The sequence below is a fragment of the Salmo trutta genome, unplaced genomic scaffold (assembly GCF_901001165.1).
Source record: "Salmo trutta unplaced genomic scaffold, fSalTru1.1, whole genome shotgun sequence".
NCBI lineage: Eukaryota > Metazoa > Chordata > Actinopteri > Salmoniformes > Salmonidae > Salmo > Salmo trutta.
This window is the reverse complement of record NW_021823109.1, coordinates 11333-24165: the sequence shown is the minus strand read 5'-3', so window position 1 is coordinate 24165 and position 12833 is coordinate 11333. Positions and strand designations below refer to the sequence as shown.

The 12833-nt window shown below is 45.8% G+C and overlaps 2 protein-coding genes across 2 annotated transcripts; one reads left to right on the top strand and one right to left on the bottom strand.

Annotated features, from left to right (window-relative positions):
- Positions 1-1153: 1153 nt before the first annotated feature.
- On the bottom strand, positions 1154-9124 carry LOC115188979 (leucine-rich repeat transmembrane neuronal protein 2). Its single transcript, XM_029747788.1, has 2 exons — positions 8099-9124; positions 1154-7335 (listed from the first exon to the last, which is right to left on the bottom strand). Exons 1-2 carry the CDS (start codon positions 8100-8102, stop codon positions 5663-5665), a joined length of 1677 nt encoding a protein of 558 aa, XP_029603648.1. The 5' UTR covers positions 8103-9124; the 3' UTR covers positions 1154-5662.
- A 2435-nt stretch (positions 9125-11559) lies between these two features.
- Positions 11560-12440, top strand: LOC115188978 (catenin alpha-1-like). Its single transcript, XM_029747787.1, has 2 exons — positions 11560-11666; positions 12091-12440. Exons 1-2 carry the CDS (start codon positions 11634-11636, stop codon positions 12298-12300), a joined length of 243 nt encoding a protein of 80 aa, XP_029603647.1. The 5' UTR covers positions 11560-11633; the 3' UTR covers positions 12301-12440.
- The last annotated feature ends 393 nt before the right edge of the window (positions 12441-12833 follow it).

Below are 12833 nucleotides of genomic sequence, written 5' to 3'. Positions count from 1 at the left end.
TGGTACCGTTAGTGTTTACACTGTTGGAAATGTTCAGAAATAACATTGTAATCTACCTTCAACTGTTTGGCACACGTAATACTCACACAAGGTTTGCTCCTATACCCTCCCTTTATCTGTATCTCCAGTAGCTTCCACAATGAAGTCAAATGTCTTCCACACATCAGCCATTCCCCCCTGATTAACCAGAGTTTCTTTTTCACGTCCTCTGCATTCGTTTTGCTGTCACGTGTTACTGTGTTCGGAGTTTGTTATAACCAATTTGTTTTTGATGTGATTTATGATGGGCTATAGGTCAGACACCATGCATGCGATGCTTACATGTAAGGGTTGAGGGCATAATGTTTTTCCTAAACAAATTAGGGATTTCGGTTAGAACTTTTCAGTCAGAAACAAGTAAGAAACGACATTACTAATATGATGATGCAGCTTCAGCAATCAACACTGTGCTGTGGTACAGCGAGACAACGTGCGCCAGTTACACAGGCACTTGCTGCCATTTTAAGTTTTTAAATGTGACCATCGGGCTCTTGTCATTTGTCTTCATTATTTAATCAAACCATGTGCTTAAAGCATCAGACAAGCTCAGTGCAAATGTAGTTGATTTTATTCAAACACATACGCTGTGTCTATATATGGAAAAATACATTTAAACATTTCAACCAAATGATTGGTCGAAGTAACAGGACGACTCTCGGTCGACCAAGATGTTTTTGCGGGGACAGACCTAGCTCTCTTATACAAACAACCTCTGTAATGTCACCTCCTTTTGTAGAAGATACAGGCAGAAACCAGGGTGCTGATTTATAATTTAAGTTGTCTAATAAAGGAATCACGGCGGGATCGTCTACATTTTAGGACATGTTTAGCCTGCAGGACACGGGCAAATAAAGAGAGGTGATTGATTCTGTTGGACTAGATCACCATGCCGTGATATGATTGGAGGGTTCTGTTGGACTAGATCACCATGCCGTGATATGATTGGAGGGTTCTGTTGGACTAGATCACCATGCCATCTCTTGGTTGGGGTTGGCGACTGTACTGATGGTTTAAGAATCACTCAGACAGTTTGAAAAGGGACAATGGCATAATAAGCGTCACTTAATTAAAACTAGTTCTCATGGGTGCCGGGAAATCAGACCGAACAAATTAATTGTAACCATTTTTATTTAAAAATATATGTTTTAAGAAAAAAGTTTTTCAGTTTTGCCACATCTTACCCACTTTACAGATATTAAATTGTACATCTTACAATACAGAAGGGGAAGGGAAGAGAAAAGCATTCATTTGACACAGAGGTTATCAGGGAGTGGGGGTAGGTGGAGTGGGGGTAGGGCTTCAGAGTATAACAAGATAACAACCAAAAAAACTAACTTGACAGAGCCAGAATGTGAAAATGGAGGCATATTTCTACAAATTGTGTGTTAATTTCAATAATTTTTAAAACAAGCTGTAATCTTTAACTGTGAGATGTCAATTGTTTGCCAACACTTTCCTTCCCTCCCCCCAAAGAAATTTACTACTATTCACTCTCTCCTGTCCCTCTTATCCATCCTTGGGACGTTATTTAGAAATAAGGTTTCTGTTTTTATCTGGGTGACGTTAAGACTGAAGTCAGCTGGGACTGGTTTCTTGGAACATGCAAGACGTTTTGGAAGGGACAACAATAAAACAGTTCTTACCCTTGATGGAAAAAATCAAATCAAAATGATTTTTTTTTCCAGAGACCTGAAAATGGAAATACATGACATGGCTTAGTTTGGAAAAACTACAATGGAACAACAATTTGAGTAAGGACTTCAAAAACCTTTTGAGTTGTCTGACTGACTGAAACAGTCCGCTGCAATGTGGATGGATGTTTTCAATACCTGTTGCCTCCTGCTCAGCTCTGCTGGTAAGATCTAGTTCCTGCTCGGCTCTGCTGGTAAGATCTAGTTCCTGCTCGGCTCTGCTGGTAAGATCTAGTTCCTGCTCGGCTCTGCTGGTAAGATCTAGTTCCTGCTCGGCTCTGCTGGTAAGATCTAGTTCCTGCTCGGCTCTGCTGGTAAGATCTAGTTCCTGCACGGCTCTGCTGGTAAGATCTAGTTCCTGCTCGGCTCTGCTGGTAAGATCTAGTTCCTGCTCGGCTCTGCTGGTAAGATCTAGTTCCTGCTCGGCTCTGCTGGTAAGATCTAGTTCCGGCTCGGCTCTGCTGGTAAGATCTCGTTCCGGCTCGGCTCTGCTGGTAAGATCTAGTTCCTGCTCTGCTCTGCCTGCGTCCCAAATGGCACCCTATTCCCTTAAGAAGTAAACATTGTCCAAAATAGTGAACTATTAAGGGTATATGGTACCACTCTCAACTAGATATGTCTTGTAGAACACTGGAATAATGTTCATGATCTGATTTTAATTTAACCCAATAAGAACTTAAGCCTATTTTCTCCCGCTCTTTCCTGGTTGTTGTCAGCGTGTTTAGGACTCCTCGTGAGACCACGTCATTGTTGACATTGTATAGGATTGCATCGCAAATGGCACACCTTAGTTTATAGTCCACTACTTATGAAAAAGCCTTGGGTTAGCTTGGCTCCGTTAGCTTGGCTCCGTTAGCTTGGCTCCGTTAGCTTGGCGCCGTTAGCTTGGCGCCGTTAGCTTGGCGCCGTTTAGCTTGGCGCCGTTTAGTTTGGCGCCGTTTAGCTTGGCGCCGTTTAGCTTGGCTCCGTTAGAAGATGGCCTGTTTCAACACAGTTGACACTTCATAGTGCCCTCTAGGAACCATCCTTCCTCGCCTCACCTCCCCAGTCACTTAAATCATGAATCTCTCAATATATTCTGAAGCATTTCCAGTCTTTGTAGAAGGATGACTTAAAAATACTCCTGTCTTCTAATAGATGTTGGCCAAATATCTGAGCCTGTGCCAATTCCTAAACTGTTATATTTAACTTTAGCTCACTCCCTCGCTTGCTTTCTTTTTCATTGATTTTTTTTCTTTTGGGTTGATTTTTGTTTTTCTAGGAGGGGAGCAGTAATTGGTTTTGATGCCACATTGCCAAGGTGATGTTTACCTCTCCTCTTCCCATGTTGTCCCAGCCCCAAGGTGATGTTTACCTCTCCTCTTCCAATGTTGTCCCAGCCACAAGGTGATGTTTACCTCTCCTCTTCCCATGTTGTCCCAGCCCCAAGGTGATGTTTACCTCTCCTCTTCCCATGTTGTCCCAGCCCCAAGGTGATGTCACTGTTTGTCCCAAATTACACATTCTCCTATATAGTGCACTACTTTTGACCACAACCCTTATGACACTGGTCTAAACTGGTGCACCATGTACTGGATAGCCCCCATAGAATAACTTCACCTGTCCTGTGGATCTTAGCCTCATAGAATATCTTGACCTGTCCTGTAGGTCTTAGCCCCATAGAATATCTTGACCTGTCCTGTGGGTCTTAGCCCCATTAGAATATCTTGACCTGTCCTGTGGATCTTAGCCCCATAGAATATCTTGACCTGTCCTGTGGATCTTAGCCCCATAGAATAACTTGACCTGTCCTGTGGATCTTAGCCCCATAGAATAACTTGACCTGTCCTGTGGATCTTAGCCCCATAGAATATCTTGACCTGTCCTGTGGATCTTAGCCCCATAGAATAACTTGACCTGTCCTGTGGATCTTAGCCGCATAGAATAACATTAACCGCTTAGAAGGATTCCCTTAGATAAGCCAAGGCATAACCCCCCCCCCCCAAATATCCCTCCTCCCCAACTCTCTTCCTTCTCTCTCCCTCCTTGTGCCCTCTCTCTCCCTGCCCCCTACCTTGTAAACGGAGCACAAAAAGACCTGCAGATGGAGGGGGAGGGAGATGAGCTGCAGTGGCGGCTGCTTTAGTCTGATGCTAATGCACATCCTCTCTGTGCTGCATACCAATGTGTCCTAAACCTGCCTCCTCAGCCTCCTCAGCCTCAGACTCCTCAGCCGCGCTCCTCTCCCCTCTATTTGCTTATTACAGGAGCTACATTCGCTCTCATGGGAGATTCTCTACAGTTTAACATAAAGCCGTGCGGGGTAATTATCTAGTCAACCCCCCCTCTTCTTTCTGTCTGTTTTTCTTCCTCTTCTTTCTGCCTGTTTTTTCTCCCTCTCTCATCCTTTCTTTCCAAAGAAGGGAAATGTCAGCCTGGCCTGACAATCTCTCACGAGCAGGATTCGTGATATGGAGTTAAATGTCCTTGTTGGCTGTGTTGAATGAAGGATGTTTCTACCAACTGTTTATTTTGAGTGGCCAACTGACTGGCAGCAGTAGCCATCTAAATCTCTGCTGGATCACTGGTGTGGGCGACAGAATATTAGATTATTTTTGCCTTTCCTTAATTGGTTCAATGTTGACGCTGTCCGAGCTGATTAGTCTGTGCCGCTGCGACGTAGGCTGGCTAGCTGGGAGTTCTAACACGACTGGGACTCCTCCAGAGACAAATGTATTTTTTCAGGATGAGAGACACTGTGCAGAGCAGAAAAGGTTTTTCCATTGTTCATCATTACTCTCTGTCTGTACTAGCTAGATATCTGCTACTACCTCTCCAGAAACGTGTTCTGTGTGTGGGGTGTGTGTTTGCCGCTGGCGTATATTGCATCAGTAAAACGTCAGTAGACCAAAGGTTCAGCTGCGGATATCGTTACTGTCTGCAGGTCGTCACACTGATCTCTTTTTAATGCCGTCGTGTGACCGATGATGGTGAATGTTTACATGTAAAGTGTCTGATAAATCTCAACTACAAGGCCCATCTCAGGCTGTAGACGGTTTGGCTAAACAGGTACTGCAGGCAAATTGGACATTAACCTTTCCACGGACAGTGCTAAGCTTTTAGCTTTTAATGGGAGGCAATGGCCTTTTATTGAATCAAATGAAATCCTGAAACAAGAAGGCTATCGTGTGTGTTCACTGACCAGAATAGAAAGGTCCTGTTTGGATCCAGAGAGCGACAGAGAGGGAGGAAATGCAAGTTTTTGAAATATAAATGTAATGTTTATCAGATTAGATTTTCTGTTGGAGATTTAATTCATATTGTGACATAAATAAACATTTATTCATAGTAATTTACAAAAAAAACCTAACAAATGTGAATAAAAAAATGCTTTTCATTTAATAACCAAACCCCATTTAATCACTTCTGTACCAACAAGTGATTGGTAACATACTGTGGCTACCGAGCATCTTAACCTGTCGTTATAATCCACATTCCTTTTTGCTACCGATTCCCCTTGATAATGATGATATAGACCACCATCTATCTGTATCTGTACCGTCTCTTAGTAAGAGGATCAGTCTACAGACGTTTTTGTCAACAATTTTTTTTTTTTAAATGACATTTTCTCCGTGCTGCAGAAAGTGACTAATAACAATGTGGTGATAAAATCTCTACCGTTTTCCTTTTTTAGACTGATTGCCCACAGCTTGATCTGAACGTTCATATAAAAATAAATGGTGACTATCTCTACTACATCCTCAGTCTCGTCACTGTCCGTTTCCACCAGTCATCAACTCTCCCACTCAATATACTAATCTCATTGATTTCTCAAAGCTAGCGAGTAGAAATTATTCTTTTTTTTGTGTAAACTGGGGGGGGAAGCAAAACAATAAAACCCTGTATTTAGAATGGTAAACAGCCCATATTATGCTGCAGGAGGAAAACATAGTTTACACTTCACACTCTTTGTAAGGCAGCTGTTGACACTTGCACTGCCCGTAGCCGTTGATGATAACCAGCGCTCCCTCCTCGTGGCTGGGCTCGTACTCATTATAGGGTACCTGTGTGGCCAGGTCCGCCATTTGCTGCCGCTGCTGGGTCCTCATCTGGCGGCGGTTCTGCATGGCCGAGCACTGGCGTATCCTGCGCATGGTAGGAGGGCAGCACTTCCGTGAGATGAACACAACGAAAATGATGAGGAAGAAGGTAAACAGAAGGACCATAGTTCCAATGATCACCCTCTGGGTTAGGACCGTGTTGTCCGTCTCCGAGAAGTCCTCCGTGACTCCCAGCTCTCCGCCCTCCACTGTCGTGGCGGAGGTTGCCAGGGCGGTTGCCAGGGCGGTGCGCGGCGTGGTGGTCGTTGTCATTATGGTTGTAAAGCGCCCAAAATCCACAAAGAAGTCCTGCGTGGGTGTCTGCTGCATTATTCCAAACAGCGAGCTGGTGACCTCCACCGTTGTGCCTGTCGACACGTCCGTGGCCATCGACAATGTGTTTGTGGTCAAGACGACCGGTGGCGGCGCCGTAAAATTTGGACAAAGCTGGAATCCATAAACGGCATCAAGTATCTCCTCGCCCTGGGCGTACTCGGGGGTGTGACACAGGATGGAGTGTTCCCACCTCCCCTTGAAGGTGCTAAGCCAAGTGGCCAGGGAGCAGATCCCTTTGGTACACTCCCAAAGGTTGCTGGACAGCCCCACGGTACGTAGAGTCCGCCACATATCCATGACCAGAGGGTCCAGGCTGCCTAGCTTGTTGTTATCCAGTAGGAGGATCTTCAGGTTAGGCAGTGTCTCAAACACGTCCGGGGTCAGCACCCGGATCTCGTTCCCCGTGAGGTCCAGCTTCTCCAGCGTGGTCCAGGTCCACTCCATGTTGCAGGTCAGGTTGGAGATCTTGTTCCACTGCAGGTAAAGGAACTGCAGAGCCACTAAGCGGGGGAAGTGGGCCAGGTTGATCTTAGTCAGCTGGTTGTGTTCCAAGTGGAGTTCTCTGAGTTTAATGAGGCCAGCGAAGCCGTTCCGAGCCAGGCTCCTCAGCCGGTTGTTGGACAGACCCAGGTACTCAAGGCTGCGACAGTCCCAGAAGGCCCGGACGGGGGTGGTGCGAAGCGAGTTGGAGCGCAGGTGGAGGATCTGCAGCTTGCGGAGTCCATGGAACAGCTCAGGCTCCAGCGCAGTCATCAGGTTGAAGGACAGGTCCAGGATCTGTAGGTTGATGAGGTGGATGAAGGTTGTGTTTGGCAGCGTTGTAATCCGGTTGGAGCTCAGGTTGAGGTCTTTGAGTTTGTAGAGCCCCTGGAAGGCGTCATCCTGCACCGTGGTGATCTGGTTGTGATCCAGGTGGAGCCAGGTGAGCTGGGAGAAGCCATAGAACTGGTCCGGGCTCAGTTCAGCGATGCTGTTGTGGCGGAGCGATAACCCCAGGGCCCCCCTGTCAACGCTGTCCGGGGGCGCCTCCAGCCCCTGGGTGTCGCAGTAGAACTGCTGGTCCTCACAGCGGCATTTCTGGGGGCAGGTTGTGCATGACGCAGGAGACAGCAGGCACAGCAGCATGCTGATCACACACAGGCACAATGCCGTTGGTGCAGGTCCCACCAATGGCCACCTTGAATGGAAACCTGGGGGGTTTAAAGATAAGAAAATCAACCAAGGGGAGGGACTGCTGATCTCTGCAGAACACTTTCTTACTGCTAATCTGTGGTGGTAAGTTAGAAAATAAAAATGATTCTCTCCCTCTTCCTACATGACCCCTCCCCCCACCCCCTCAGTATTCCAGAATTTCACATACTATCGATCACATATCATCACTGCTATGAACATCAGCGTTCTGAGTTTACTTTGACGATGAGCAAGGAAGGAAGGAAGGAAGGAAGGGAGGGAGGTTAAGGAAACAATCTTCTCAGAAACACACAACAGTTTGTCTCTGTTACATGTTCATGTATTTATACATGAAGGAGTGATGTGGAAGACTTCTCGCCCTCCATTCAGGTCATTTGTTTATGATCAGACAGAAGAATATCTGCAGATTGTTTTATTAATGATTTCTTTCCTCATTTCTCTGCTTCTAGAATCAATATGCCTTTTGATTCAATCAATCATTTATTTTTATTTTTTTTAAATATAATTTTTGTTTACTCTCCGCATTCTTTAAGAATTGGCATGGAGATTTTTTTTTTCTCTCCCCCCGCACTGTTATACAACATGTCAGTTGGTCGTATAATTTTATAAGAAATGAAGACTTGACTCCCCCCCGAATGAAAAGGGAAAGAGAAGAGAATGACATTGAAAGTAAATAGAAAAGCCCTATTAGCCCTTAGCCCCTCCTTTTCACTCTGTTTCCTATTCAGGTCCAGACTCTCTGGATAAAAGAGGATAACTTACCCATTCTTTTGTGCACGTCGGAGGCTGCATTCAACTGTCCTTTTCCACAGCGGACTCCCGAAGCAGCCAGATGGAGCACAAAGGGAGAAAAGACAAGCCCTTTTGAGTCACAAAAGGAACCGGGCTCTTCTCTTGCTGAAGTAATAAAGTGGCAGTGTTACTCTTGAGCCCTCCCAATTGAAACAAAATCACAAATCCCATGTCCCTGGTTGATGATGTTGTCGGTTCCTTGTCGTGCTCTTTCCCTCTGGCGTTTTTTTTAATCACACATTATCCAAAGGGCTTTATTTTTCTTTTTTTTCTGTCTTTGTTTTTAGTTGATTTGCATCCAAAGCTCCCTGGCTCTAAACACTCTGTTTCCTCATTTTCCTTCCCTCTTCCTTCCACACTGCAACGATGTCAGCTCAATTGGTTAATTGAGTATCAAATAGTGCCCCTCTTGGCTGAGGGGGGGGGTCCTCTACGTCCCCTAACCGTCCAGCCCCTAACTTGTTGATGGCAGGGAGACCCGGCAGGCAGAGAGCCGTTGGGTTGGTCGGTCCGTGGTGTGGTGACCAGCACAGCCTACTGCAGCGATCAGTATGTTGGAGGGAGCAACTCTCCTCCTATGGGCTCTGGGCGTCCCGAGCAGCCAGCTAACGACGCAGGCAGGCAGTGGCAGAGAGAAAAGACGACAAGAAAGCCAGGGATGTTATTCTGTGCTTTTGTTGCAGCCACTCACCACTACAGAGTGGTGGCAGCCTGGCGTCGAACATCAGTGCTGTTTCTCTCTCTCGTGCGCTCTTTCTCTCTCGTTTTCTCTACTGCTCTCTCTTTCTCTCTCAATTTCTCTACTGCTCTCTCTTTTTCTCTCGTTTTCTCTACTGCTCACTCGTTTGCTTTCTGCCTTGCACACTTGCGCACAGTGCTCACAAACCTCATTCCTCCTCCCTCTCCACATCTCTTTTTTTTCTTCTTCCCCCGTTTCCGCTGACTCGTCACCATCAGAATATTGATATCGCCAACGTGTTGCGGCAGCTCCCTGTTGGAACCAACCAGGACTAAATCTGAACCTGCCTGTTGTCTGACCGTGTGTGTATATATATATATATATATATATATATATATATATATATATATATATATATATATATATATATATATATATATATATATATATATATATATATTTGTGTGTATGTATATATATATATATATATATATATATATATATATATATATATATATATATATATATATATATATATATATATATATATATATATATATATATATGCATATGCGCACACGGTAGACACAAACTAAATAGAATTATTAAACAAATTACCCTTTTTATGAATCCCTGGACTCCCGTAGTAGAGCTGGATGGAGGGGGGGAGGGTAGAGCAGTAGAAATATGCTGCAAAGCCCCCTTGGTTGAACTAAGCAGGAGCTGGGTATGCTATAGTCTGATTGAAGGGAAGAGTGTGATACATCATTCACGTCTATCCAGAGGGCACTGCTTTCATTTAGAGTATCGGGCTTGCTGACGTATGAGCAAGCCGCTCTGTACTTCAATTAGAATGGTTTGGAACGGTGTAATAGACGGGGGGGGCAGAATTCCAACCACTTAGTGGTTTGATTGGGAGAGGTGGGGGGGGGGGGGGGGGGCTGGCTAGCTCTCTCCATTTTATGTTCTGACTCAGTTCAGCAACTTGGAAGGAGGTGGCCGCGTCCAGTGACGTGAGTTGTCTCTTCGTTCTCCCTCTTTCAACGCACGTCTTTCTCACTTCCTTTCCTAACCTTCCTCCTCTCTTTGTCTCCCTCCCTCCCTCCCTCCCTCCCTGCCTCTATCTCAACAGTAAGAGAGACTCCTCTTGCTCTCCATAATGTTTGATGTAATGGTGTGTTCACACTGGACCAGCTCCAGACAATAGAAAAGCCAACTGTCGCTTCCTTCCCCCACCTTTTCCTGTCTCCTCTTCTCTTATTGGGGGGGAGACGATTGAGCTGGTGTTCCCTTTCTCCTTCCTCCCCATCCCTTCTCCTCCTCTCTGTGGGGGAGGGTCTCCTCTCCAGTGTTCTAGATGCCAACCTGTTAGCTCAGTGGTGATGACTGTCTGTGTGTGTGTGTGTGTGTGTGTGTGTGTGATACATCAACTTGATTTGTTGTGATAGTAGTAGGTGGATCCCAGACAGAACACCCCAATCCCTCATCCCCATATCCTACCAGCCACCCCACTCCCATCCCCCTCTGTCCCATCCCCATCTATCCTACCAGCCACCCCATCCCCCTCTATCCTACCAGTTACCTTAGCATTGTGTTAGCTAGCCTGTTAATATTACCATATGATTTGGCTGTCTAGCCTGTTTGCTAACCTGTTAATTGTTAGCATAGCGTGTGAACATCTGCAGTGTAAGTGTATGCTGATGACAAGCAGGCCAACTCCAGTTCAGTGTATTTATTGAGTTCTATTAAAATCCTGCTCCTCTCCTGTAGCCTGTCACTGTCTAGTACTACCACCTTATCTTTTAATGAGGACTTGATCCCTCCCTCCCTCCCTCTGGATTAGTCCCAAATGGCACCCTATTCCCTACCTAGTGCACTACTTTTGACCGGAGGCCTATGGGCCCTATGTGGGGCATCTCTCTGCAGTCAGGCTGCATTTAGTTTTCCAAATTACACAACACGTTGAGGTATATATTTTCTCACGCCGTGGTAGAGCAGGACTGGTTTGTGACGTCAGCTAGCTTGGCGGTCTGCCGTCATTCTCATCTGTCAACCAAGGTACACTACTGCATCCCAAATGGCAACCCTTGTTTACTGCACTACTACCCTATGGGCCTTGATCAAAAGAAGTGCACTTCAAAGGGAATAGGGTTCCATGGACCATAGGGTCTGGTTTAAAGTAGTGCACTTCAAAGGGAATAGGGTGCCATTTCTCCCTTTGACACTCATTCACAGAGTGAGAAAGAGGGAACGAGAGAGATTCCTTCAGTCTGTTGTAATGACGGCTATTACCAGGAGTTCGTCCGGTGCCGTGTTCGCTCATCCTGATCTAAACCTCTCACCATCCTTAGATGGAACAGAACAGGAAAATAACTTGAGCGTTCCCGCACAAGGTGATTGGTTCGGCCAATTAAAACCTACAGAAGATCTAGGCTTGGCGCAGGAATCAATATGAAGAGCTGCCATGATCATTAGGCTCCACACAGGACACTTTATTTCCCTTTAGTTGATATCCCTCCTCAGGGAGTCTTTCCTCAGGGAGTCTTTCCTCAGGGGAAACTCAACGAGCGGGAGAAAGAGAGAGAACAGTACAGATTTCTCCCCTCCATCTCTATGATATCTGTATCTATGGTCCATCTCACCCATATCACTGTCTTGTACAGGCCTGTGATTCATTCCTCATTGACTTTCAGCCACCTCTTTCCTTTTCTCTCTCCCTCTGTGTAAATAGTCATTACCAGTCAGTTGGCCTCTCTAACCTTCTCTCTTTCTCTCCAGGCTGGCAAGAAAGACAGGAGTGATGCTCTGAACACCGCCATCGACAGGATGACCAAGAAGACTAGGGACCTTCGCAGACAGGTTGGTACAACTTCCTTTTTCTTCTCCAGAGACCTCGGCTGGCAGGTTGATTTTTCCTCCCCCTCTCCTCTTCCGTTCTTCTCTTCCTCCCTCCTTGTTTGTTCCCTTTATCCTCACATGAATTCTCCAGAGACGTCCACAGACAGGTTGGTCCAACTCCCTCCCTCTCCATCCTCCCAGTCCTTCTCCAGAGACGTCCACAGACAGGTTGGTGCAACTCCCCCTCTTCCTTTCCTCACTTTCATCCTTCCTTCCCTTGTTCTCGTCCTCTCTCCGTCCTCCCAGTCCTTCTCCAGAGACCTCCAGAGACAGGTTGGTTTTACAAAATATTTAGTTTCTCTACCAGAGGCTTTCTGTTCAAGTACACCTAATATAACTGTCCAGCTGTCTGACTCCTCTTTCTCGCTCTGACTCTCCTGTGTAGCTGCGTAAGGCGGTCATGGATCATGTTTCTGACTCGTTCCTGGAGACCAACGTTCCTCTGCTGGTTTTGATCGAAGCAGCAAAGAACGGGAACGAGAAGGAGGTGAAGGAATACGCCCAGGTGTTCCGTGAGCACGCCAACAAGCTCATTGAGGTACGTTACCTAAAGTTACACAAACATCTTGAAGTTTTCTTCAAATACTGGAGTTGATGTGTCTTTTAGAAAATGTCAGGTGTTGAAGTTAGGGATGGACTGAAGGATGGGGACGTCCACGGGGACATTAATACACTGAACTAAATATAAACGCAACATGCAACAACTTCAAAGATTTTACTGAGTTACAGTTCAAATAAGGAAATAAGTCAAATTAAATGACTTAATTATGCCCCATTCTATGGATTTCACATGACTGGGAATACAGATATGCATCTGTTGGTCACAGATACATTAAAGTTAGGGACCTGGATCAGAAAACCAGTCAGTATCTGGTGTGACCACCATTTGCCTCATGCAGAGCGACACGTCTCCTTCGCACAGAGTTGATCGGGATGTTGATTGTGAAGTGTTGTCCCACTCTTCAGTGGCTGTGAAGTTTCTGGGTGTTGGCGGGAACTGGAGCATGCTGTCATACACGTCTATCTAGAGCATCCCAAAGTGACATGTCTGAGTGTGCAGGCCATGGAAGAACAGGGAGGTTTTCATCTTCCAGGAATTGTGTACAGATCCTTGAGATATGGGGCCGT